The 27,478-nt window shown below is 36.3% G+C and overlaps 3 protein-coding genes across 4 annotated transcripts in view; 1 reads left to right on the top strand and 2 right to left on the bottom strand.

Moving 5' to 3' along the window:
- lhfpl7 (LHFPL tetraspan subfamily member 7) overlaps positions 1 to 8,638 on the top strand; it is a 126,099-nt gene extending 117,461 nt beyond the window's left edge. Inside the window, exon 3 of the mRNA XM_026253358.1 lies at positions 6,490 to 8,638. Within this exon, the coding sequence (XP_026109143.1) occupies positions 6,490 to 6,716 (227 nt within the window). The 3' untranslated portion in view covers positions 6,717 to 8,638. The remainder of the gene's footprint in view (positions 1 to 6,489) is intronic.
- A 187-nt stretch (positions 8,639 to 8,825) lies between these two features.
- Positions 8,826 to 13,594, bottom strand: spata22 (spermatogenesis associated 22). 2 transcript variants are annotated; one of them, XM_026242378.1, is made up of 8 exons: positions 13,141 to 13,594; positions 12,756 to 12,812; positions 12,316 to 12,456; positions 12,044 to 12,182; positions 10,819 to 11,140; positions 10,509 to 10,614; positions 10,340 to 10,437; positions 8,826 to 9,324 (listed from the first exon to the last, which is right to left on the bottom strand). In XM_026242378.1, the coding sequence occupies exons 2-8, from the start codon at positions 12,787 to 12,789 to the stop codon at positions 9,133 to 9,135; spliced, it is 1,032 nt and encodes a 343-aa protein (XP_026098163.1). In that variant the 5' UTR covers positions 12,790 to 12,812; positions 13,141 to 13,594; the 3' UTR covers positions 8,826 to 9,132. The 2 variants fall into 2 exon arrangements, with proteins under 2 accessions (XP_026098163.1, XP_026098172.1); XM_026242387.1 differs by having other exon boundaries at positions 8,828 to 9,324; positions 10,509 to 10,611; positions 13,141 to 13,593.
- A 2,724-nt stretch (positions 13,595 to 16,318) lies between these two features.
- On the bottom strand, positions 16,319 to 23,144 carry c5h11orf54 (chromosome 5 C11orf54 homolog). The gene is made up of 8 exons (XM_026253369.1): positions 22,953 to 23,144; positions 22,355 to 22,453; positions 22,208 to 22,281; positions 20,618 to 20,719; positions 20,177 to 20,353; positions 17,820 to 17,969; positions 17,108 to 17,224; positions 16,319 to 17,002 (listed from the first exon to the last, which is right to left on the bottom strand). The coding sequence occupies exons 1-8, from the start codon at positions 23,056 to 23,058 to the stop codon at positions 16,829 to 16,831; spliced, it is 999 nt and encodes a 332-aa protein (XP_026109154.1). The 5' UTR covers positions 23,059 to 23,144; the 3' UTR covers positions 16,319 to 16,828.
- Positions 23,145 to 27,478: the final 4,334 nt, after the last annotated feature.

Genomic DNA, 27,478 nt, shown 5'->3' on the forward strand with positions numbered 1-27,478 from the left:
AAACTTACATACAGCACCTTTAATATTTCAGCAAGCAAATTCAAACAGCTCTGAACAGAGAGCAGCACATAAGTTAACTGTGAGATATAAAGTTGTTATAGTAAAATAGTCAACATTTTGTGAAATAAATGAACAATTGTGAAGAACATTAGAGAAAATTAAGAGAATTAGGAAGGCATCAAGGCATGTCTTAAACCAGTGTTAGCTTCACTTCCTGTCTCCTGAATAGATGCCTTGATCTGATTGATTTTTGAAGGAAGCATAAATGTATCCTTTGATGCCTATGATATCCCGCAAATCTGTGCATTCCATTCTGTGACTGTTGAGCTACAAAGTTGTGGCTGGTGGTAAGTTTGTCAGTAAATGTTTTTTTTTTTTTCTGTTTTTTAACTACATTTTAAACAGAATTTCTAGCGAGAAATTATTATTGTAGCAATTCAATATTTGCGTAGTTACTGTATCACCGGAGGTCACTCTATTTTGTTTTAGATCATGAATCTGGTATTCCGTCTCAGAGGTCTATTTGAAATCAGTTTTGTGAGGTACCTTCATGCATAAATGCTGTCTACAAAGCCTTTGGCTGCTGGCTAAGCTTTTGGATGCAGCCATAGATATACATTTTGTAATTACAGTAAATACTTACTGGAGTTAAATAACAATTTTACTTTTTTTGAGCGTACTCATGAATGAATTACACACTGTTTTGTTAAACAAAGAGCAACTGAAGTCAATACATTTGGGAACAAAGATGAAGTTCTCAAGGTGAATGCATACCTTGACTCTAGGGGTCAAACAACTAAAAATAAAGTCAGGAATCTTGGTGTGATTCTGGAGTTAGACCTAAGTTTCAGTAGTCATGTCAAAGCAGTAACTAAATCAGCATACTATCATCTAAAATACACTGCAAGAATTAGTTTTCTTTCCAGTCAAGACTTGAAGAAACTTGTTCATGCCTTTATCACCAGCAGGGTGGACTATTGTAATGGGCTCCTCACCGGCCTTCCCAAGAAGACCATTAGACAGCTGCAGCTCATGCAGAACGCTGCTGCCAGGATTCTGACTAGAACCAGAAAATCTGAGCATATCACTCCAGTCCTCAGGTCCTTACACTGGCTTCCAGTTACATTTAGGATTGATTTTAAAGTACTTTTACTCGTTTATTAATTACTCATTGGCCTAGGACCAAAATACATAACACATATGCTCACTGAATATAAACCTCACCTCACCACTCAGACCATTAGGATTGAGTCAGAAATACCAAGGGTTCATTTAAAACAAAGGGAGTCAACTTTTAGTTATTATGCCACCCGCAGTTTGAACCAGCTTCCAGAAGAGATCAGATGTGCTCAATCAGTAGCTACATTTAAATCTAGACTCAAAACTCATGTTTAGTTGTGCTTTTTCTGTAAGAGTACTGTGCCTCATCCAAACTGATTGCACTGTATTTTATGTATAGTCTTTTTCAATTCTTAACTGTTTTATTTAAATTTTAAATGGTATTTTTTAATCATTTTAGAATTTAAATCCTTTTTTTATAGTTATTTTTCTTTCCTTTTTTTACTTTTTATGTAAAGCACTTTGAAATACCAATGTCTATAAAATGTGCTATATAAATACATTTGCGTTGCCTTATCTGAGAGCTAAAACTTACAAAAGCTGTTTATAAAAATAATGATAATAATAATTTTACTTAAAATGAAAGCCTAATTTGAATGTGAAAATATGAATTAGCAAATATGGTTAATATCTAAATTAACTGGTTTTATTCAAGTAAAAAAAATACAATACAAATGTTCATGTACATAAATGTGTGTGTGTGTGTGTGTGTGTGTGTGTGTGTGTATATATATATATATATATATATATATATATATATATATATATATATATATATATATATATATATATATATATATATATATATATAAATATATAAATTGTGCAACTTTATTTTAACTTTACTAACTGGGTCGTTTCATTTTTTTTTAAGTCATCTTATGGAACCCTCTAGATTTTAATATATTTTTGTAACAATACCTGTGATGCATTGTTAATGTAATTAATAATGTACTACATTTTTTCTCTATCTCCCCTAAAGCCTCGGATGAATTGTGATGTAATGCACAGTGAGAGAAGAGTCACAAAATGAGAAAGAAGGGGAGCAAGATCAGGAAATGGCCTGAGCCAGATTCATATTGCATCTCAACTAGTCAAAGTGCTGCACTATTCTTCAGGCCTAGTCTCTGATGTTAACTGCATAACTGAACTGAATTTGCTCTTCATCTGTAGGCTTAACAGTTTGTGCTGTAATTTGTGAAGGATTCAGAGGCTCAGAGACAGCACAGCCCTGGCCGAGTGTTGCTTGATAATTCATAAATAATTATTAGAGTCTCAGTCACTACTCTAGAGCTGTATTTACAGAGACAGGGCTTTGGGTGTGAAGAAGACTGTTTCTGCTCGTCTGTTTACTCTATATGTGTGTGTGTGTGTGTGAGAGAGAGAGTGAGCTTCAGAAGGAGTTTGCACTGTTTGTACAGCCTCATTACTCATGAGGCTCTCAGATCATATGTGGTGAGAGTAAAGAAAGAGAGAGAGAAGTCTGTAGTAACTATAGTCTCAAGTGTAACTTTAAACTTAGCAGGTTTGAGTTGTTGTTTAATGTTTACCGCAGGGGTTTCACATCTTTTTTTTATCAGCCAAACTCCTGTGACTAGGCTCACACAAAACCTGTGCACACAGAACTCATTTGCCCATATGCCCGTCTCTTTCGTGTTTATTCAGTATTTAGGCTAAGGTGATAATGTTTTCAGAAAACAAAAGGAGTTTAGTGTTAAACACAATTTTAAATATTTAACGCAAATCGTTCCCACAGAATTCCACAGATTTTCCCCTCAATATAAATACAAATATAAAATATAAATACAGCAGATTCCTTCTAGGCCTATGACCTAAATTATTTTCTTTAAAGTTTGGAGAGAAAATAATGAACTGTACAAAAAAATGAATAATGTATCAATATTATTGGTATTGGTCAATTTAAAAAGTAATGAATTAATTGCACAGATTTATGTAATTGTAGATTTAAAGGTGCTGTATGTCAGTTTTTGACTGTACCAAAGTATAAAAACACCATAATACATTTGCAGATATTTACTGTATGAAGCATGCTAAGTTAACATACTTGTTCCTCTGAAAAACAATTCTCTGACTCGTTCTCAGTTGCAATTCAATCACGTGTGCAGTTCACCCTCAGTTATCACACATCTCCCAAAGAGATCATTCAAAGTGATGGTGACACTGACCTCATCACGTCCAATGAACATGTCATAATGAACGGCTGCGCTGGAAACTCTCTGCTGTGGGGAGCAGATTCAGAATCAAGCCCTGTGATATGTGTGCATTGAGAGGGGCAGGAATCTCATCATCAAATCATTTGTCACCTAAGCACATATTGCCAGTGGATTACAGCAGCAGCCGCAGGTTGCATGCATGTGTGGTTAGTCAACCTTGCCAAGCAAGAAATGAGCTTCTGCTGCTCAGTATTGCTTTAAGATTGAGGATGGGAATAGGACAGATAAAATATGCCATATAACCTCTAACCTCTCCACACAAAACACAGCGCTCATATAGGAAGCTATATCCAGCTTTGAAGGCTGGAGGTGGACAGATGTTCACCACATAGCCGATGTCTCGTGTCTCGTAGTGGCTACAACACTTGCATTTGCTAAGTAAGCTGCTGTGTGAACAGGACATTTGGATACTTATACTTGTAGGTAATTAAAGTTGTTTGGTCCAAAAACTGATATGTAAATATAGCCAAAAGGTTTTTTTATTACAGTCCCTTTCATTCTGCACATTCAAACTGCTGTGTCCACATTCAATTGCAACACATACAAGAACCGGTGGCATTCATTGTGCATTGCTATGGACACAATAGCAAGGTTTCCAAAGTTGCAAATTTGAGTTATGCGCAAAATTGGAATATCACACAAAACATTTGCAAACAAGCACCTTTTCCATCCAATGATTCAAAGAGAACACAATCGTTCACTTCCTGATAAACTGGAACTATACATTTCTGAGATGATGTCGGAGCTTTGGTAGAGAGAAAACATTATTAGTGAATTATGACTAAATTTCAGTCTGTTCCTCACACTAAATGAACATATTGCAGGTTGATTGGGTGATTTACAAAAACAAAATGTGTGTGTGTGTATATGTATTTATGTATATATATATATATATATATAATGTATATAGTGTAGTGATCCAATCAATCTGGGATGGATAAAATCAAGTCTCATCCTGCATCTTTATTGTTCAAGAAGCAGTTTCACTCCAATGTATGTCACGATACAGAAAACGAAAAATCACAACTTCCCTTACATGCTGAATTATTTACTGTGGTAACTTAAAATATGCCCTAGTTGTTGTCAGTAGAGCTTAATTTATATGTAACCTGTCTTTGGTGTTGGAGCATGTTCTTTTTAAAGCGAACTGACTCATTTAGCTTTATGTACTTGTTGACCCTGAATCTAAATTTAGCCACTTTTAAGAGTATGTTATTCACCATTTGTGAATCAAAGCCACATGTGAAAACAAATGACCTAAATATCATCAAGTCCGCTTTGTAACACTGCAATTTGAGAATCAAGTTGATGTGGACTTTGAAGTGTCACACAGCAGTGTGCCCCACACACACACACACACGGGCTCAAGCCTTTATCTGATCCAGACCGCAATTGGCCCTGAGCTTTGCGAGCCTCTGCAGCGAAGCCCTTGTTGATTTGACCAGCTTTAATTAAACTCCATACAGTAGTGCTGTATCTCAATGTGTGTCTTTAGTTGAAGACTGCCTTCGAAATGAAATTTCAGTGTGTAACTTGTTGAGTCTCATTGAATGCCCTGAGTGTAAACATCCACTGATAGCAGTTACTTCCCTCAGCAGGAGAAGCCGCACTTCACTGCGTCTTTGTGTGCATACAGGCAAAGATAGAGAAGGACATTATGATGTTATTAGCAGAGCAGCTTTGAGATGTCAGGCCTCCGCTGATAAACACAGGCCAATATAGAGCGCAGCTGGATCTGAGGCCATTAAACTGAAGGAGAAGCACTGTTCTTAGCATGGTTGCAGGGATAAGTGGGGCTTCTGGGTCTTTTTGTGTGGAGATGCTGAAGAAGGATAATAGACGAATTAAGATATTCTGCGCCCCTGGGCAAAAATAGCTATTAAGCCATTAATACATTATGCGGTAGTACTGGGGGCCTAATTTACTGCATTTATTTGAGCAAAAATACAGTAAAACAGTAATATTGTGGAAAATTATTACAATGTAAAATATCGGTTTTCTATAATAATAATAATAATAATAATATATATGAGCATGTAATTTATTCATGTGATAATAAATCATTCTAATATGCTGATGCTGTTGGTGCTCAAAAACATTTTTATCAGTGTTGAAAACAGCTTAATATTATATGGAAACTCATGATTTTATTCATTTTTTGTATGATTAAGAATCGTATAGTACAATGAACAAAGTTTATTTTGGAAATATAAATATTTTGTAACATTATAAATGTATAATTTTGAAAACATTTGAATGGTAGTTTATTAGATTCTTATATTATATTATATCATAACATTTTACCCACTGTGTCTCCTCTGAATATATATTATATAGTTGCCTATGGAAATACTCTTTAACTTTTAACATTTTAAAAGGCATTGCTTTTACTTGACCATAATTCGATCAAATTGAAGACGCATGTACTCTGCCCGCATAGCAATGGATCCTGATTTAATAGATATTTGACAGCAAATTATTTTAACAGTTGTTCAGTCGTGGGCAGTGAGCAATGGATCGGCCAGAAACTCTCTTAATGGCTTTCCTCAGTCCCCATACACGCCCCACATTCAGGGACTGTCAGTCAGCATTCAATTCATTTTGATTTCAGACATACGTGGGCTGATGGTTTTGTATATATTTGATATTTCTACGGCAAAATTGGAAACCCTATTGTGGGCCTGTCTTACATTAATGCTCAGTTCAGCAGAAACACAGCTCTCCACTGCCACCCTGAGCACTGTTGTTGCTATACAAGTATTAGTGACTGATCAGAATTAGTTTTTAAGGGGCCCGGTCCCCTTTCACTTTTAAAACCACAATTAAAACCACTTAGCTGATCATATGGGGTCTATAATATATCATTTTGATGTAGTTAATTCATTTTTATATTTAATATGTTCCAAATGTTCAAAATGTACATTTATTAAGATACCATAAAAATTTATATCTTTTATTTTTACTTCAAAATGACAGTTTTGACTGAAACTTTTATTTTAAAATCAAAGTTCAATTCAAGCTAACTCTTAACCATGTTTTGTTATTGTCTTGTGGTGTTATTTACACCTAAATGTCATTATATTTCTCTGAAATGCACCTATAATTCATTTGCTTCCTCTCTGTTTCTCTGCTCTAGTGGTCATCATGGCATCTGGTTTACTGGTGTACCCCTTCGGTCTCAGCTCTAGCCTGGTCAAATCTTTCTGCGGAGACTCGGACATCTACTACGCCGGGGAGTGTCAGATAGGATGGGGCTACATGCTGGCTATCGTAGGTGTCATGCTCACCCTCTTCCTGCCCTTTTTCGCTAAGTATGCCCCCAAGGAGCAGCTGTCACCCACCCCATTGCCCACTCTTTTATAGAGCACCACCAACAATATTCAACCTGCTCAGACATCATAACTATAAAGTGATCAATTTAAGGTCAGACTGTGACGTCTCAGCATCGTTTGCCATGGACAGTAATGATGTCATGAAGATAATGTTGCTCTGGAGCAGAACTCAAAACCCTTCATTCCCTCTATTCTCATTGGGCTTTTAGTTTTTAATTGTTTTTTTTTTCTCGATAAGGTCTTTTCTTTTTCATCACAGTCAACCTGCAAGGTGACAAATTCATTTGAAAAGGATTATATGGATTTTGGCCGTTCTTTCCCTTCTTTCTAATTTATTTTCAAGCTTTGTTCTTGATTGAAAGACCTCTAAGGACTAACTACTGAAAATAACGGATAATGGACCATGGTGCAAATTAGTATTTTTTTTAACATTTTGTTTGCAAGGATCAAAACCAAAAATAGCTAATTAAATGAAAATTGAGTAACAATTTCCAGTCATATTTTACTGAGGCTTATCAGCATGCAATGAAAGGATAACAAAAGAAATGGACTTCCTTTAATGGATCCAACAGGTTTAAAAGAACAGTTTCATCAAGTTCATCTGAACTCAAACTCAGTAAATCTGACAGTCGGAAAAGTTTCACTTTAGACCGTTTTATCACCTGATTTATCACTTATTCAAGGACCAACACTGTGGCTTAGGTAAACTGAAACCTCACAGGCGTCTGTCTTGAGTTTTCTTCATTTTATTTCTAATAACCTCGTGAGGGCCATCAAGGGACTGTATTTACAGTGCGGACCAGGCCGTTGCTTCAGACTGCCATGGATGGACCACAAGCATGGACTTTTCTCAACTGTATGTGAAAGTGAAATGATCCCACTAGTGAATCATTTGTTTTCCCAAAATGAGTGAACAGGATGTGTTGTGAAGTCTCCTTTCACGTCCTTTACCTTAACATCTCCTAGTACTGAACTGTTCAGGATTCCTCGAATCAGGAGCAAGGCTGTTCTTAGTTAAAGTTGGACTGCATTAACAGTGAGACACTATGTTCTGGAACATACCAACTTCTAACCAACTTGTGCCTTTTGACCATTATTAAGACTTAAGTACCTTTCATCAGGTAAACTACTTCTAAAACATTTTGTAAATGCTTTCTTGTTGGATTAACATTGTGTGATTATTTCTCCATGTCTTTATCTTTAATGGTGATTCGTTTTAACTCGTAAGTTTTTAATGTTGGCGCTTCTTGAAAGCTGTTTTGTTTTGAAGGGGTTGCGAAAATCAACAAAATGACTAAAGTTAAATTAGCCAGTCATTGAACAAGACAGGACCACCTATTCAGTCCTGATTTGACATGACAGATTTATGCATTTCTTTGGGAAAATTTGCTGTAACGATTAAGCTAATGCATTTACTCTTGTTACAGCAATACGGTGAAGCTAAAGCTTCTACTTGGATCATTAAATATTGCACTTGGCTCACTTTTGCTCTTGTGTTGATTCATTTGTGTATTATGTGTTCAGACTGGCTAAAAAACATTGGCACTCAACTGCCCTCTTTGTAGATTTAACACCAAATTCTGATACTATAGATATGCTTACAGTGAAACAAGGGGTAACTGAAGCTCAGAGGACAGAGCACAACTAAACTGGCATGAAATGCCAACCATAACAGGCCCTTTAAACGTGTTTATGCAGGAGTACACTGGCGTCCTCCGATTGCCATGACAGTGATGGCAACTTGAATTCTTGAGTTCTGTTTATGATCATGTATGTGAAGTCTGACCACTGGTAGATCTTAGATCTTGTAGATTAGTGCTGTGATGTTTTGGTTGTAAATAATTCTGTAACATGGCATCCTGATGTTTGGTTCCCTTTTGGAAGAGATATTTTGAGATGTTACCTCATCATTGTGTTTAACCTTTACCAAATTGCTGTTGTTTCTTCTTTGTAATAAAGCATTTCATAAACTTAGCAAATTGATGGCATTTGAATGAAGACACCAAAAAATCTTAAAAAAAAATATTTCCCAAGTGTTTTTTTTAAAATGCACCAATTAACAATATAATAACAGAATTTAGAACTCAAAAATGATGCATACAAATTTGAATGAAATAAATAAATTGTCACAAATTTAAATTATGTATGCATATTTGCATAGGAAATAAAATTATATGCATCTTAATTATAACTCAAGATTATGTATGCATATAAATACAAAATAAAACATTTTAAATGCATATTAATTCAAATAAATAAAATATTACAAATGCATCTAATCTACAAAGTGAATCAAAATCTACAGATTACAAAGCAGAGATTTAAAACTGTTTTACATTCACTGACCATTATGGGTCATTCCTTAACTACTTAAACCAAAACCAACCCTAACTTAAGTATAAGTCTGTGCTAGTTTAATGTTTCTCATGTTACTCACTCGATCCACATCACATTTCACTGAGAGCCAGCACCACATCCCTCATCTCTGCATCTGATGCTCTCACAGCCTCCAGGGCATTCCTTTGCTCTGACAGTGAAGCAGCTCGGACTGACACACAGGTCATTATGTCCTTTTCTCTGTGGTAGTTTCCAACACAGCGCTGTACCTGACCTCTGATCAATCTGGGCAGTGTCTGATCCTGAAGAACAAATACACAAAGACTTAAACATCAAGGTTTATGTTGTCTAAACCACTGCCAACATCACAGTGTGCAGTAATTATGGTTCATCTTATTTAAAAAATAGAAAATGCAAAATTCAGAATAAGAAGTTTTAATTCATAACCCAGTGACAGGAATTTGTTTCTTTAATTGTTTCTTAAGATGTGTCTCTGTAATGTCTTCTCTGACACAAACCAACTACTGTACTTCCATATTTTAAAAATATATATACTTTGGGAAATTACTGCCACCTACAGTAATAAATTCAGTAATACAGAATTTTCATTTTTGGGAGAATTATTCCTTTAAACCATATTCGTTAAACTTGGAAATATAAAATATAGTTAATGCAAAATATGTATAAAAATATACACTACAATTCAAGCTTTTAGGATTAAGATTGTTTTTTTTAAATCTTTGTGAAATAAGTATTTTATGGTCAATAAGGCTGCATTTATTTACCGTATATATATATATATATACATATACATACTCCGTTTATAAAAAGGTAATATTATATTGAAATATTATTGCAATTTAAAATAACCATTTTTATTTTATTATATTTTAAAATGTAACTTATTCCTGTGATGGACAAGCTACATTTTCATTACTCCAGTCTTCAGTGTCACATGATCCTTCAGAAATTATTTAAATATGCTGATTTGGTATTCAAGAATTTATTATTATTATTAACAATGTTGAAAACAGTTGTGCTGCTTAATATTTAATATAACAATTTTCAGGATTGTTTGATGTCTAGAAAGACATTTGATGATAAAAAAAAAAAAAATGCTAACATTATAAACACCTTTACTATCACTTCTATTCAATTTAATGCATCCTTACTGACCCCAAACTTTGAATGGTGGTGTATAAAAAAAAATTAAATCATAAAATAAAATGATACATTTGTAAAAAATGCATGCATTAAACGAAAAGACGAAAAGATGCACCTCTTCTGAGAGAAGAGAACCAGTATTCTCAGACTCACATTCTCATAGTAAAGGCAGTGGACCACCTCTTTTCCATGCCTCATGAGAAATTTCTTTGCTCCGTATTCTCCAACAGTAACTGCAGAGTCCAGTGTAGCTGTGCAGAGACACAGCTGTTAGACACAGACTCAAATCAAGGGGAGTGCATGTGTGTGATAGTCCCCTCACCAAACATCTCAAACAGCATTGGTACTCTGCTCTTGTACTGACTCCAGTACTTCATGCCTTCAATAACAGCAGTAATAATACGCAGTGATGTCTCTCGAGGGGGCTTCAATCCAGGAGAAAGAGTAAATCAGAAATGTTAGCTGAACAAATAAAACAACATTTTATACTGAGAGGCAGAACATATTTGAAAAAAGCAGTACAGGTTTGCAGCATTGCACGATAGTGGAATAGAAGCATTTTTACATTTTGGATTTTTTTTATATGTTGAATGTGACCGCCACTTTAGACTTGTAAACGAAATGACACACACCTGCTGCTGAGGGGTGGTCTGGACACTTAAGGTGCCCATCTTTTCTTTTGCCCACATTCCACTGGCTGATTGTCCAACAGGTCTCAAGTTCCACTTTCCACTGTGACTCTGAGATCCAGGGCCTTGGGTGATTCCTGCTGTGGGGGTACACTGCTGGGAAGAGTACAGAAGTCTGGGGGACTGTTGATTGTGGATGCTGCTGGACCACCTGGGCTGGCTGAGCGAAACGGAGCTGCTCCTTGGAGAGCCACCATGAAGCTGGGATCCAACTGCTGGCATCGAATCCTGCCTCACTGGAGACCTCTGTTGCCCTGTCTGTGACCTGGAGGTAAAATGGTGACAAATACAAAATATTATGTCACAAATGCTTTTCAGGATAACTAAAAATGTGCATAATTCAGTAATCTGTCTAAACAAACCGTTTTATTCAAGTTAATATTATTAAGTGTAAGAGAATCAACTTGACTGTTCTGAGGTTGGGTTACACTTCACAGTAAGATCCCATTAGTTAACATGCATTACCTAAATATTTGAAATTAATAAATTATTAATCTTTGTTAGTGTCAGTTAATAAACTGAAAAAAATATATATATCAGGTCATTCAAGCTGTAGATGAGTTTGTTTCTGATTTAAGTAAATTTAGCATTACATCAATTGCTCACCAATGTTTACTCTGCAGTGAATGGGTGCCGTCAGAATGAGAGTTCAAATAACCGATAGTGATGGATTTGTTTCTTACAAAAACGCTGCTTTTTGCTTCACAAGATGTTAATTGATGGACTGGTTGTGTGGACTACTTGTGGATTATTGTGATGTTTTTATCAGATGATATGTCTATTATTTTGATGGCACCCATTCATTTAAAGATAATCCATGGATGATCAAGTGATGTTATGCTCAATTCATCCAAATTTTGGATGGCCCGAGGATGAGAACATTTTCACCAAATTTCCATTTTTTGATGAACTAGTGTTTCCTAAGATTACTTAAATACTATAATAAGTGTTTCTTTAAGTCTCAGGTCAGGAAGAAATAGCTTCTTTTTTTCTTACAAGGTACCAATCTTAACTTGATATGTTTGGCTAAATGCTTGCTTTACTGTTTTAAATCTTTGCTCTAAAATACAATCCTGCATTTATTAAGAAATATAGCACCAATTCAGACATGGCAGCTTCAAGACCTTTCTGAGGATAAAGTCATTATTTTTTAGCATCAGTTGAGTACCAGAAACAGGCAGGTTTTTTTGGGTGAGGTAAAGGTGCATATCCTCGTCCCACCACACCAGGTGAAGGAGCAGATCTCATGCTGCCTTGCTGTGACGAAAGATAGGTTCGCTGGTTCCACTGACCACTCTGACCTAAAGCTAAAGAGATTCCTATGGTTATACTTGAAAATAAAACTTAACTGATGAAAGACAGAAAATGACATTTATCAGCTCATTTATCAAGGTGCTGCGTCAGCTTTAGATATGAGACTAGTGCAGTGGAAATACATACTGGGAAGAGCAGCGGAGGAAGAGGAGGAGGTTTGTGTCTCATTGTAGTGGCTGGTAGTGAAGAGCTCACTCTCTGAAGGATTGGACATCAAAGGCAGCCTGCTCCTCTTCCTTTGATTAAACAGAGGCACGGAGAGACAACCTGCAGAAAGACAAAACTCTTCTTTGATTTCAGGCTCCAGCAACCTGAATAACACTTTAACTGCAGCAAAGTAGTGTTGTATTAGCACATGAGCAGTTCAGTTATTTTTACAGAGTAGGCAAATTTATGTACAGAGAGCTCTCTGAAAATAATAAGTATATTAAATTGCAACTAATTAGCTAGATTATTTCAGATAGAAGATGACAGACTTTTAACGAATCCAGCTCTTATTTTCTGTTGTGTATTTCCAAACAGGTAACGTTAACCTAAGAATTACTATCATAGACAGCAAATCATACCTGCGTTTGGTCTCTGGTTTTCATTCCTCCGCATCTTGACAAATCACTGAGTGAGAACTTATTGTGTAAAAGTGAAAATGAATTATTGTCAAATTAATCATTTCCAAATATTCATAAACTTTTGTCACGTTTTACCAGTTATCAGTGGTCTGGTTTCTCGTCAAGACTTAACTTCGTTTTGTGTGTTTATGTCGATAATTTATGAACTTTTCTGTCTTGTTCGTTCTCTCAACTCGGCTAAAAATCGTAAGCATTGTTGAAATATTAATTTAAAAGCTTCTATAATGATTTCGTATGTAATACTCAAGCTGGGTTTTTTAGTATTTGCTAAACTGATCTCGCTAATAGTAAAAGGTCATATATTTACGAATAAAGCTGTGCTTACCAGTACGAAATGACGTCAATGAAGTGAAAAGGTGTTAAGTGGAAGCGCTTATTTAGTGTTTTAAGGCGTTGCTGTGATTTTAATGTATATTAAGTCTTCAGTGTCTCACAACATTTTTGTTCATTATTACGAGGAATTCGTTTTGGCGCGAGTCGTTGGAGTGGCGCGTGCACTGTGAACCACGAGTCATACCTTCGAATCGGTTCTTTCGAACAATTCGATTCAAAGAGCACGAGTTAAAAAAACTGATTCAGTTTGATTGCAAGCATGCTCAGATTTTATGTATTTTATTATTTTAGGGTTATTTTTGCAAGCCTGTGTATGGTTTGAGTAAAATGACATTTTAAAAGTGTCAAAAATAAACTGAAGAAAGAACGTTTTAATGAGATCTTCAAACAGTAGGCCTATAACAAAAATCTAGTTATATCATTATATTATTGTATCAACCTAAAACATAGATGGCTCTATCAAAACATTGATCTGTTTGTACACTTTTTATTATTATTAATGTTCTGTTGTTCTGAGATTTAGAGGTGAAAGATGTATTTGAAACGGTTTAATTCTCATTATATTTGTTTACATTTCTGTATCATGCATCTTGGTTTTATGGCTAGTTTTAAATGCCTTCTTTTATCTGACTGGAAACAGCCAAGTAGTATGTTACTGTCAGAAATTAGATTTCTCTCAATAGTTTGTCACCTATATAGAATATATAGGTGTAATAGAATTCATATACGCAAAATATGTCTGCCATCGTTGACTCTGCTAAGGCTTCATTGCTAAGATGTGTGTGTATGTTAATCCTCGATGTTACATGGATGATTATGTAAATGACAAAGAAAAACAGTTTGTGCTCTTTTATTTATCAGAGTGACATAAGCCGAAGTCTGAACAATGAGCAAAAGTGTTTTGAGAAAGTTTTGAGAGGGTGCTGATGAAATTGTGATAAGTTCATATGTTATTTAGCATATGTAGCAAATAATAAAAACAAAGCAAAGTGGTTTACATTATAATTAAAGAATACATTTCAGGGTATGAGAAAATATGATCTCTTCAGGTGTTGTTTGTACAAATAATAATTTTAAATCAGGGCTTTAAAAATGGCCATAACTTTCAGAGTGGATTCCTAATGCACGATTAGAAATGGCTTTGGGCAGAGCTCCTATTAATTTGTCTGGTTGAGAATGTACTAATATTCCTCAGTTCTAGTTGGCAGCAGCCAATATCAAAACTTAAGACAGGCTTAACCCCTTTGAGTGCAAACATCGCTGACGGCCCCAGTTTATTATTGTTTCACTTTCACAGCACATTAAACATCACTGTCTTACTTCATCTGGACAAACTGTGCATCAATGGAAACTTTAAAGACTCAAGCTTCGATATTTGACCAATATTTTGATAAAACATTGTTGCAGTGACAGATATTTAGTGATTTATGTCAGGAGTGCAAAATAATAAATCCGTATTATGCCACATTTTCAATAGAAATTAACAACTCCCTCATATTCAGTCACGTCAAGAGCGGTTTATTTGTGTTCACATAGACTCACTGAACAGCGTCAATAAGGATTTACAGACCAAAGATGCATATCTGCGGAGATATATGGATATATTTACTGATGTTTACTTCATATTTCTTCAGACAGAATCGTCATTTCTATTCATTTTCCACGGATTTACGCGATCAGATGATAAACAGCCTCTCCCAGCGATCTGTGTGTGCGTGCAGTAGTCACAGCTCGTGCGGTGTGTGACTCAGACTCTGATTGGGTCTTTCAAACGTCAATCTGAGAGTGTAATATCTGGACACCGCCCCATCGTGTCACATGCTTCCTGCACACTTCCTGGTAGTTATCTGGCCAAAACAACACTGAAACACCTCTGTACACACAAAATATCCGAATAATAAACCCGCGATTACGATAGTAAAGCTTGGTATGAGAATTTCTTGAGATCTGGGGCGTTTTTATAAAAAAAATCGAAAATGTACATCGGAAATGCTAACTTGTGCAGCGATGAAAAAGGCTACAAATAACATATTTTTACAACAGTAAACGACCAAATTCCACCCCTGATCGCTAAAGGAAGTTATTATAAACACTCGATCGGGGTTTAAAGTGAGTTTTGAGTAAAAGTGTATTAATAATTTCATAAATTGTCAGATGTAGCTTGATGCTAACGTTAGCACCAATGCTTCTAATAGCAGGTGCTTTTCTTCTTCATTATGCATTTTTGTCTCAATAATTCACGTAAGGTCGTAAGAAAATGTTTTGTTGTATTTTTATAGTAAGACTTTTGATAAATAAGGGCTAAATGCAAAGAGAGACTGAAGTGAGATCGCTGCTTTGTTGCTTTGTAAAGCCTGAAAAACCACAATCAAGGCTAATAAAGGTGGAATAAAAACAAAAGAATAATGATAAAAGAATAATGCGGATAATGTGTCATACTTGGCGGAGGTGTGAAAGAACCGTTTGGTGAGAACAATACAATCATGATTCGGGCAGTTTTCAACAGTGAAACATACACAAAGAGCACAGGAGAGTTTACATGTGAGATCTTACAGAGATGACAAGGGCCATAAATCAATCTGATGAGCCTTCTCTAAAAACACACATGACATGGCCTTAGAAAATATTTCATAAAATTCACAGTTTTACAGATTCGATTATGAAATTTTTTATGAAGTCTTGGAAGACTTGTGGCCTTAGCTACACTGTGTTTTCAAACTCATTTCCTACATCAACATTTTTTTAAATACATTTAAAACATATGTTTTTAATATTTTTATTTTTGTTTTTATGTTTGAGCTTATATATCTCTATTATCATAACAGTCTGAGTGATTCTGATTCCTGAACAGTAAACTTTAAAGTGTCAGCTTTGTGAATAAAGGTTGGTTATGTATCTAGTCAGAAAGAATCATGAGCAGAAACCTTTTTATTTTGGGTATGTAATTTCGGTCTCCATGCCAAAAAAGGGGGGTTACTAGTAAGGGGTTAATATACTGTATGGTCTTCACTAAATAAAAGATCAGGTGAAAGGTCTCATATTATTTGGTCTTTGCATGCAAGTGTTACAATGAATACTGAACACACAACATTTTTTAAATGTTTAAAACACTACCAGTCAAAGGTTTGGAATGATTGAGATTTTTTAATGATTTTGAAAGAAGGCTCATAGAGGCTACATTTATTTAATCAACAATACAAGTAAAAAAGAAAAAAGAAAGAAAAGCAATACGGTTAAATAGTATTACAGTTTGATTTCGGCTAAGTTGAACTGTTTTCAATTTTAATCGATTTTAAAATGTCATTTATTTCTGTGAATCCAAAGCTGAATTTTCAGCAGCCATTACTCCAGTCTTCAGTGTCACATGATCCTTCAGAAATCATATAATATGCTGATTTGGTGCCACAAATGTTGCTGTGCAAAATCAGTTGCAAAAATGTAGTACAGTTGTGAAAAATCAGTTCAGTTAGGTTTCAATTAATGGGCTAATCTCCCTGTGAAGTTAATAAAAAAAAGAGCTATTTGAAAAGGCTTGAATATCTAGTACAAAATGTATTGTGAAATGTATTGGATTGTGAAAAGTCACTCAATACTTATTTATTTACTTTTCATCAACAACGTTGCAAAATGTATTATAATGTCTATAATGCTCTTAAAAAAAAATAAGAACTGTCTATAGTTTAATCTCGGCCAATATTGTGTGTCTCAGTGGGTCGGTCGATACGGTAGATGAACTCAGCGGGCAGGAAGTATCCCAGGTACTCCACTGTGTTTGGAGTGGTGTCAATGTAGTAATGGCCTCCCTCACCATGATGACTGAAGCCATGTGTATGCTCCACTCTCAGGTCAAGACCCTGTGAATTAGGAGCAACAGAAATTAGTTGATAAGAAATATTTAGCAAAGATGCAGAATAACATTGTCAGTGAAATGGAGGTATGACACGTGGGTTGGTACTCACTGGGTCTCTGGACACCATGACCGTTTGAAAGATCAGTGGAGCACTTATTTCAAAATGCCTGAGCCAGTTATTGACCTCCTCATTGGTGTTTAGAGGGCAGGCAGAGAATTCAGGAGGCTTAAAGACAGAGCAATGAAAAGATTACGTTCACATCACATCATTCGTAATTCGTAATCGTAGTTCAAAATCCTACTTTATTCTATAGTTCAATGGCGAACTGTATTTTCTATCCCCTAACCCTAAACCGACCACCACTCACTTCATTCTGTATGATTTATAAGCTTGTTTCATCATAGGGGCCAAAAAAATTTGGTCTCACAAACACAAACACATACAAAAAAGAATCACAGTATTACAAGTAAATCTGAAAAGCATAAAAAGATTGTACACTTCCATTCAAAAGTTAAGAAAAGTTAAGATAACATTTCTGAAAGAAGTCTCTGATGTTCACAAGGCTGCACTTATTTGATTAATATATATATATATATATATATATATATATATATATATAGAAAGAGTAACATTGTGAAATATTATTGTTCAAGTATTATCTATAGAATCCACAATGCTATAAATAGATATTTTATTTAGAAATTTAATGCATTAACTTTTCTTCATGAAATAAATTAAGCAGATTTTTACATCTGGACTGTGCTTTTTATAGGACATCCAAATGTTTATTTTTTATTACGTTTTTTTATTTTTTTTATACCATAATATGGATCTTCGCCTTCCCCTTTTGTAAGACGAAAGTTCCCCCCAGGGCCACACTCTTCTCCCCATAATGTTCTTCCATGGTCTTTCTCATGCAGCTCACGAGACTGTCCTCTCCTGTTCTTCTGCAGGCTCTCACCTCGATGACCTGCAATGGTAGTTTCAAACCTTGTTACTGTCTGATAACAATGTTGTTACAACTTGATTGCATAAGAGCACACGCACAAAAGACAGTGATACTAGAATCCAAGGTGTTTTCATATAATAATTCTCAGGTTGATAGAAATACAGGATAACTCACACAAAACCAGGGTTTAGTGTACATGAAGCCGGACAACAACAAACTGAAAAGGCCTTAACTTAAATTGGGAAAGTGATAAGGCGAACACAGCTGAACACAATACAATCAATAACCATGATAACCATAGGTTGGAAAAAAGGTTGCAAACACACAAAGTCCACATGGAGAATGTGCATGTGTGTGACAAAACGCCCCCCTCCAGAAGGTACAACCATGCGTTGAAAAATGGAAAGCGGAGGAGACTCTGGAGGAGGAAGGACATCCAACAAAAAAGCCCAGGGTGATCGTGATGGTGGTGAAGACCAAGGGGCAGCCTTGAGCAGAGGAAGATGGTCTGAGGTGGAGCAGAGCACACAGAGATAGTAGACAGTTACGGGTTCATCAAACCTGGGAAGAGGTGGCTACCGGCAGGCCTTAGGTGGTGACTCGCCACTGAGAGGGATGTGTGGCAGGATTGGTTGAGGCCTGAGAGGAACTTGGAGGATAGTACAAAATCCAACAAAAAAATAGAGCAGCCTCAATAGTATTCTGGAGAAGTGGTGGGAGAGGGAGGCTGGGCGGGACCAGCAGTTCTGACGATAGCAAAGTGGGGAGAATATCATCCAACCTATCCGAAATCAAAACCGTTCTCTAGCGTGGTAACCAAACGCTCACACTCAGTGGTGGGCGGGGCTCACTTCCATGCCCTCGTACTCCACTAGCACTCCCTCTAGGAATGTCCCGATCAGGTTTTTTTGCCCTCGAGTCCGAGTCATTTGTTTTTGAGTATCTACCGATATCGAGTCCCGTTCCGATACTTCTATAATACATTAAAAAAAAAGAATAAAGGAGAGCGAAAAAACAGATCCAGGATGTTCAATAAATTAGATTTTGAAATATATTCAAATAGAAAACAGCTATTTTAAATAGGCTAGCAAAAATATTTCAAAATTGTACTGTTTAGCTGTACTTTGGATCAAATAAATGCAGGCTTGGTGAACAGAAGAGACTTCTTTAAACAACATTAACAAGCTTACCGTTCAAAAACTTTTGACTGGTTGTATAACAATTTTTTCTCTAATTTCTAATTTCTTCTCTAATTAATTGGCTTAGAAATCTATAACTGCTGGAAGATAACAAATAATGATTTGTTTATATACTACAAAGACTGTTTATCACATAATAAGGTAGAATAGTTTCTATACTGTAATAAATGCTATGTCAATCAGCACTGCATTGTTCATATACTTTATTTATCACCTGCTGGAGATGAATAAAAAAAAACATTGTATTTGTGTTTCCAAAAGTTTCTGTTTTCCTGTGAAAATAGCTGTTTTCATACAGCAATAGCTGGATGCTTTTGTCCATATTAGGAATTTCCTTATATGACTTTCTGCGCGAGAGCGCCCTCTGGCATTGAGTATGAATGAAACGCACACTGCAGGAGTGTTTAGCGCTCCTTGATGTTCATCTCGCCTTATTCTGTGTCCGAATAAAACACCAGATCATGCGCAGGCTATCCTATCTCTTTGAGTTTAAATCTATATTTATTCACACCTTTATTCAATATTTCCGAGTCCTCATCTGGAGGGAAGGTCTGATTCCGATCGAGTCTGAAACCACATGATCGGGCCCGATAGGATCTGGACATCCCTAGCTCCCTCAGTGATGGACGAAGCAGCTGGCTCACACACCCGGTCAGACATGCACTGCTCTGGCTCTGTGACGATGTTATGCTCGGTCACTAATGTTGCAGCAGAGATTCTCCACTTGAAATCTCACAGATTGTCGATGCTTGGCTGGGTGCTAGATCTGTAGTGGGGCTGGTGTCGCCGTTGACTATGTCCACTGTGAGCGGTGATTCACAGGACACCAGCACCCACTCTACATGAACACCAGTGCGCAAATATTTAATAAATGATTTCAAGTGTTCTGTAATAATTATCAGTAGCTTACTCCTGATAAAGGTTTCATCATTTTTGGCTATTACCAAATAAAATACATCACAGTATTAGGATTATAGTGCGGCAATTCTGTCAGTGTGATATGAAGAGCAAAGTCCCCATGGTTTTTACCTTTCCAGGTTTGCCCTCACATGCATAAAGGTTTGCAAGGAGGCCGAAGTCACAGTCATGGAACCTGTCGCTATATTTCTCCTGCAGACATTTTCCATCCACTGGGTTGATGGATGAAAAATAACTGCCATTCACTGCAGCTCTTCCTTCAGCTTCAGTCAGCACCAGAGGCATTAACTATGAAAAAAAAAAAAAAAAAAACGGGACAGAAACAGTGTTATGAATCCCACATTAAACCAAAAAGCGGTGTATTAAAAAAGAAAATTATGTTTTGTTATTATGTAGCATTACAAATAAGAATGTTGACTGATGCCACTGCAAATTCACATCAGTTTCTTTTCATTCATTTATTTTTTATAATTTCATTCCATCACATTAGGTCTAAACATTTTATAGTGTATAAAAACTTCATGCTGCTTCTTTAAGTACAGCTGTACAGACCTCTCCATTCATGCCAACTGTCTTGAAGGAAACCGCACCAGCACCAAGAAAAAATCCCCCAGGCAGCTCCACCTCCTTGGACACAGTGTTCATGTTGTACACCTTACGGGCAGAGGACAAAGTACACAAATCCATTACTTGAGTCAAAGTACAGACACTGCTGGTCAAATATTACAAGTTCTAAAGGCAGATTTGTACTTAAAAGTACAGAAGTACTAGCATTTAAAAGTACTTAAGCACCAAAAGTAAATTTCCTCTTTTAAGTCAACACAGTTTTATAATTCTTGTATGTAATACTTGCAAAACCTGCAAGTAAATTTAGCATTTCATTTGGAAATCAAGGTCTGGAGTCTGGAGGAAGACTGGAGAGGCACAGAAGTCCAAGCTGTTTGAAGTCCAGAGTGAAGTTTCTGAAGTCAGAGATGATTTGGCTGCGGTGGCATCTGCTGGTGTTGCTCCATTGTGTTTTATTAAATCCAAAGTCAATGCAGCCATCTACCAGGAGATTTTGGAGCACTTCATGCCTCCATCTGCTGACAAGCCTTATGGAGATGCTGATTTCATTTTCCAGCAGGACTAGCACCTGCCCACAGTGCCAAAACCACTTCTAAGTGGTTTGATGACCATGATACTACTGTACTTGATTGGCCAGCCAGCTCACCTGACCTTAACCTCACAGAGAATCTATGGGGTATTGTAAAGAGGGAGAGAAGTAACATCTGACAAACAATAGAGAGGAGCTGAAGGCCGCTATCAAAGCAACCTGGGCTTCAATAACGCCTCAGCAGTGCCACAGGCTGATCACCTTAATGCCACGCTGCATTGAAGCTGTAATTCGTGCAAAAGGAGCCCCAGCCAAGTACTGAGTGCATAATTAAACCTGCTTTGGAGATCTTGAACATTTCTGTTTTGTAAATCTTCTTTTTGATTGATCTTTGAGAAAATATTCAAATTTTTTGAGATACTGAGTTTTTTATTTTTCTAAGCTGTAAGTCATAACCATCAGAATTAACTCTTGAAATATTTCAGTTTGTGTTGAATGAATCTATAGTATAGGAAAGTTTGCTTTTTTGAATTACAAAAAAATAAAGAACTTTACCATGATATTCTATTTTTTTTAGATGCACCTGTATCAGTATAGTATTAAGTACTTTCTCCTGTTTTATTGTTGGTTTCCTCTTTTCCTCTTTTTTTATGAGGATAAAAAGCCATGCAAATAAGTTCAAACAATTCAATATCTACTATTTCCTGAAAATTATAAAATTTGAGTCATAATATGCTAATTAGATTAGTATATTTACACCCCACATAAACTTTCAGTCATGCCCAACATTTTTATTTTTTACAGTAGATCTCTATCTTTAAGCCTTTTCAAGTCACAAGCTTTTGAAATCTTGATGTCAAAATCCAGCATTTTTTTCCAAAAAAGCCCTGGCGTCTAATATAAAAGCAAAACAGAAAGATTTATTTGACAACACTCAAGTAAATGTACTTTGTAACCATCCACCTCTGCTTACAGGAGAAAGTTTGCATTTGTTAGTATACAATAGTGTTTTTTATGACAGTCAGATTTATAGTTTACTAACGCACCTTGTTCGGTTGGGCCAAAGGAATCAGATATGGTACACCTCCCACATCGGTGATACGAGGTTTGCCACAAAGACCTAATAAAAGAGAAATAAGAGTTGTTCAAAGAGCCTTTAACACCTTGACCCATGGAATAACATTTGTACTCACCCTTGACAGGAAACCCAAAAGGCTCTTGTGTAAGATCTGGACAGTCAGTTACAGACACTTTTACATCAGAAAAATTCTTATTCAGTCCTGATTGCAGCACTGCAACACAAACACAAACATAGGTCAGAAGGTCAGAAAATTCTTAGTAAAATACTTCTGCAAGGACAACTTAAAAGTGCAAACAGTGAATTGTTATTTATGTTTAGCTCGCTGTTTTTCGTCGCAGTAGTAAAAAGTGTATCTAGGACTGAACGCATTAATGCAATGATTTACTGTATTCGGTAAAAAGTTTACATAATTGTAATTATTTCATTGAAAAAAAATAACAATTTGCATTTTATAAATTTGAGTAAAACATTTATTTAGACAGAAAAAATAAGTTTAATGTTGCAACGGCTGGTGTTTGCAAACTACATCAGCCTAAATAAAAACAAACAAGGAAGGGTAAAGAATCTTTCCCAAAAATCTAAATTGTTTAAAAACCAGCCAGTTTGAAGTTCGGACCTGTATCACCTCGGTTTGTTAACTTCAGTGAAAGAAAACAGTCATCATGCTACATGCTACACCCTTTGTTTTCAAATCAAAATGCACCGATTACCCTGACATAATTCCGCGAGGTTTGGAACGTGCAGCTGGAATTTCTCGGTCTTGCCGGTGTCTGCCATCCTCTTCAGCGTGTGTATCGATCTGTCAGGCTCGCGCATTTAGACGGATCACATGACGACGGGCTTTTCCTTCCGCTCGTATCATTTCACAGCTCTCTGAGCAGAGCGAAAGGGGCATGTAAACTCGTGAAAACGCTTTGATTGGCCACCCAGAAAACGTAAACACGCCCTATGGAATGACATTTAGGACAATATTCAAAAAGAATTGTAAATTGTATTTGGAATTGCATAATTTTGTCATAATCCACACGCAATTGCAAATTGTGCATTCGTGTCTCCATTTTCTTTTATCGTGTATATAACATGTCTGCCAAATTGCAAACGGAAACACAAAGTCCATTTGCAATTGCATTTCCAATGTCTTACGAGTTATGGCCCTGTCATTTTGCAATAGCAATAGAAAATCAGCCATTTGCTATTTCACTTCTTAAGAGTCCTGCTCCAACCCTCAAAGAATTCAGACAGAATCGCAATCCCCTTAGCGCTTGCATTTCCAATGCCCTAACAAAGTCAGCTGTCAATCAGTCTTGAGGGTGGGGTTTATTATACTCAGTAAGTATACCACGCCCACAACTGGTGGAAAACAAAACATTATTCATTTCTATGAGGAAAATGGGAAAAAATAGGAAATTGCTATTTTTGCAATAAAAACATGCCCATTGATTTATTTACTTCAAAAAAATAAAGAAGTCAGAACTGGTTTTATGTTCACCAGTCAACCAGAAAAAAAGAAGCAAAAAGAAAACTGTCATGACTGCAGTCTGCAATGGATGCAGTGTGTTAAAGCTTCACATACTGGAGTGCTTGGGAAACATTGGACTGGATTCAAGAATGCATCGAATGAATATCCTCATCACACAGTGAACTATATTGATGGTAAAAAATTTAAGTGAAATGCTGTGGCCAAGTATAGTGACCCTCACATGGATTTTGTGCTCTGCATTTACCCCATTTATGCATTTAGCAGGGGTTCAATGACTTGCTCAAAGGTCTCCTTTTAGTCATTGTATTGAGGGTGGAAGACAGCGATGCTTATACACACCCCCCACCGACAATTCCTGCCGGACCTGAGACTTAAACCCGCAAACTTTGGGTTACAAGTCCAACTCTCTAACCATTAGGCCAAAACTGCCAAGGCCAGAGAATCTGAAAAAACTTGGCATGATATGAGTATGTGAGTAGTGCATCGTCCATGTGACTCTGTGCTCAATCGCAGCTCATGTCCAGTTTGTAAGTGGATACTCTGAATTCTGCTTTATTTCAGAAATTAATTTTGCCTTATTTTTGTACAATTTATGAATGAACTACTGTATATTTGTATCTTTTTGACTTTTTGACCTTTTTTGGCTATCGCACACCAGAAGGGTTACATTGCAGTTCAAAACCTTGTAATCTAATCACCAAACAGGCCAAAGTTCACTTCAAGAATGAACAAAGTGATTTTGTTTCTAGTATGGCAAAACAGAACAAAGAGCAAGATCCATACAAAGTATTCAGACTTTATTCAAGCCACAGATTTTGCTGAAAAAATCATAATACATGATCTTACGGCCTAGGATGAAGTCATTATGTACATTAACAATCATTTTGTACAGAAAAACAATAATGCCACTTCCTAGTGAAAAGACAGGCCTAAATAGTTTTTTTGACCAGTACTTTGTGTTAATGTGTAATCTGTCGCAGAAACAGCCAGTGCCTCATATGCACCCTGATCACCCTAAGATCTGATCGCACCATTCAGAGCTCATCTTCGAATCTCCTCCACATGATGGTGTCATTTCTATCAACGAGTGTTTCGAGCAGTTCACTAGAACCTCGAAGAAATGCAGAGATGCTTCAGTCCACCTTTGAACAGATGAAACAAGACTTGTAATTGAACCTAGACGTGCGGCATTGTTGCTTCTCTTAATCTTTTTTTATATTTTGTGTCATATATCTGAATGAGTGGTTAAACACACTGAAATCAATTTAATCCATGTTCATTAATTAATTCATTTTACTCAGCATTTATTTGTGGGGACAGGGACACCTTAAAATAAAGTATAACCAAAGTAAAAATTTGATTAGTATTGATTAGTATTAACTAGTCATTGATAAATAAATAAGTGCTGTAATATAATTGTTTTAAGTAAGTCATTTTAATGTATTAAAAATATTTTTCAAATATTTGAAAAATATTTTGAGTGAAGTGTTGGGATGCAGCAACGAATTTAGGAATCTCCATAGACTGCTGAGGACATGGTGTTTAACTTTCATTTTCGAAGAAATGTCCAGGAGAAAAAAACTGCGCCAAGGTCGAAGTGCTGCAAAGTGCTCTTCCGCCATACATTATAGTTATAATTTTTATCCGCTTAGAAAATCCGACCACATTAGTTCACAAGCAAAATTGAGAAGAGGTTGATTATTGCTGTGGCAGGTTTACCAATAATCTACAACGTGTCCCTGTTTGCGTACAGGGACATAAATAAGAAAAATTATGCAAGGACCAAGGTGTCTGAGATTATTGGTGTTCCTTGTGAGTTGCTGATGTGCATCGATGTTATAGGAATAATAATCTAATGATATAATAAATAATAATATAATAGTCCCAGTTCACTTCAAACTCTTAAATCAATTTTGATTATACCTACATTAAGTAATGTTTATGCCTGATTATACTTACTTAAAGGGTAAGTTCACCCAAAAATTATGTCATAAATGACTCACCCGCATGTTGTTCCAAACCCGTGAGACCTCCATTTATCTTCAGAAACACAGTTTAAGATATTTTAGATTTAGTCCGAGAGCTTTCTGTCCGATGAAACCGGTTCTTGACTCATGAACGAGTCAGTCTATTTTTCGTTATCTGGCTCGGCTCTGTGTTCATCTTCAGTTCTCTCTTCACAGCAGTTCAGTATGTATACTGTTTGAGTACATCAATTACTCTGAGATATTGGTTTGTTTGAACTCAGAGGGAGTGTCAGCCACATTAAAAAAGTTAACAGTTTAAGTCATTTGTGGATTAATGCGTATTGGAGACGTGAACCGTTTCAAACGATTCAGTTCGATTTGGTGAACTGGTTCAAAAAGATCATCGAATGACATAATTAATGACATAATTGTAATTTTTGGGTGAACTAACCCTTTAAGTAACATTTCCTTTTTTCTTTTTTTTTTCTTTTTTTTTTATTATGCGAGTAAAGAATGTGACAATGTTTACATTGCCAAATACAAAATCACTTGGACAAACAAACATAAAAACTGATAGCTAACATTTAAAGATAATTCTTATAACTCCTGTATATGTATTCTTGTAAGTGTTAGTATTTGTGTGTGTGTGTGTGTGTGTGTGTGTGTGTGTGTGTGTGTGCGTCATTGTATCTAGATGTGTGGAGGAAGCATACAAATCCTTGAGGATCTAACAGATTTATAAAAGATATAACAAGTATAACTAGAAAAAAAAAGTTATGAGGGGTTTACTAGTGGAGACAACAAGTAATGTTAGCAATAATGATGACAAAGATATATATGGACTATAACCACAATAATAATAATAATAATAATAATAATAATAATAATAATAATAAAGATTTCACTGAAATTGGGAAAAGGTGGAGGATAGTGAAGGACGCAAGTAATAATAATGATATTAATAATAATGGTAATAAATTCTAAATTAATAAATATTAAATAGATTATTAGGGTTAGCATAGTGGAATTGCCTAGGAAAGATTCTGTGGAAGAACAGGGCCCAAAGTATTCCCCACCATCCCTAAAAATACCAGCCATCCCCGGCCACTACCTGCATGCTACGCTTGTCTTAGATGTCTGTTTTGTATTTATTTACATATATTTTTTGATGTATAGATGTGTCTGTCTCAGCTAGTTTGTGATCTCCATCTTTCAGGAATAATCTTTTTGCGAATCCGGCATTAAACTGATTGAGATTGAGGAAGTTGTCCTCAGCAAGCTGTCCTCAGCAAAATGTGCCATGTGTTATAATTTTCGGGAACCGAGTTAATTGTAACCATTAATCTCCAAGTATAGATGTGCATTGAATTTATTTAATACACAAGTTTCACAATTTGAGTTGAATTACTGAAATAAATTCACTTTTTCAGACTAACAGAGGGAAACAGGGACAGGAGTGGACACAAAAACAAAAAACAACATGAAGCCCCCCAGGGCGGAGCAGAAGACCACCACAGCCGTATGGTCAGGAATGAAGCCCCCCCAGGGCAGAGCAGAAGACCACCAGAACCGTGTGGTCAAAGCCAGAGTCCTCCAGGGCGAAGTGGAAGACCACCACAACCATGTAGTCAGGGCGGAAACCCCCCAGGGTGGAGCAGAAGACCACCACAACAGTGTGGTCAGGGCGGAAACCCCCCAGGGTGGAGCAGAAGACCACCACAACAGTGTGGTCAGGGTGGAAGTCCCCCAGGGCGGAGCAGACCTCCGTACGGCCGGACCAACGGGACGA

The sequence above is a fragment of the Carassius auratus genome, chromosome 5 (assembly GCF_003368295.1).
Source record: "Carassius auratus strain Wakin chromosome 5, ASM336829v1, whole genome shotgun sequence".
Lineage (NCBI taxonomy): Eukaryota > Metazoa > Chordata > Actinopteri > Cypriniformes > Cyprinidae > Carassius > Carassius auratus.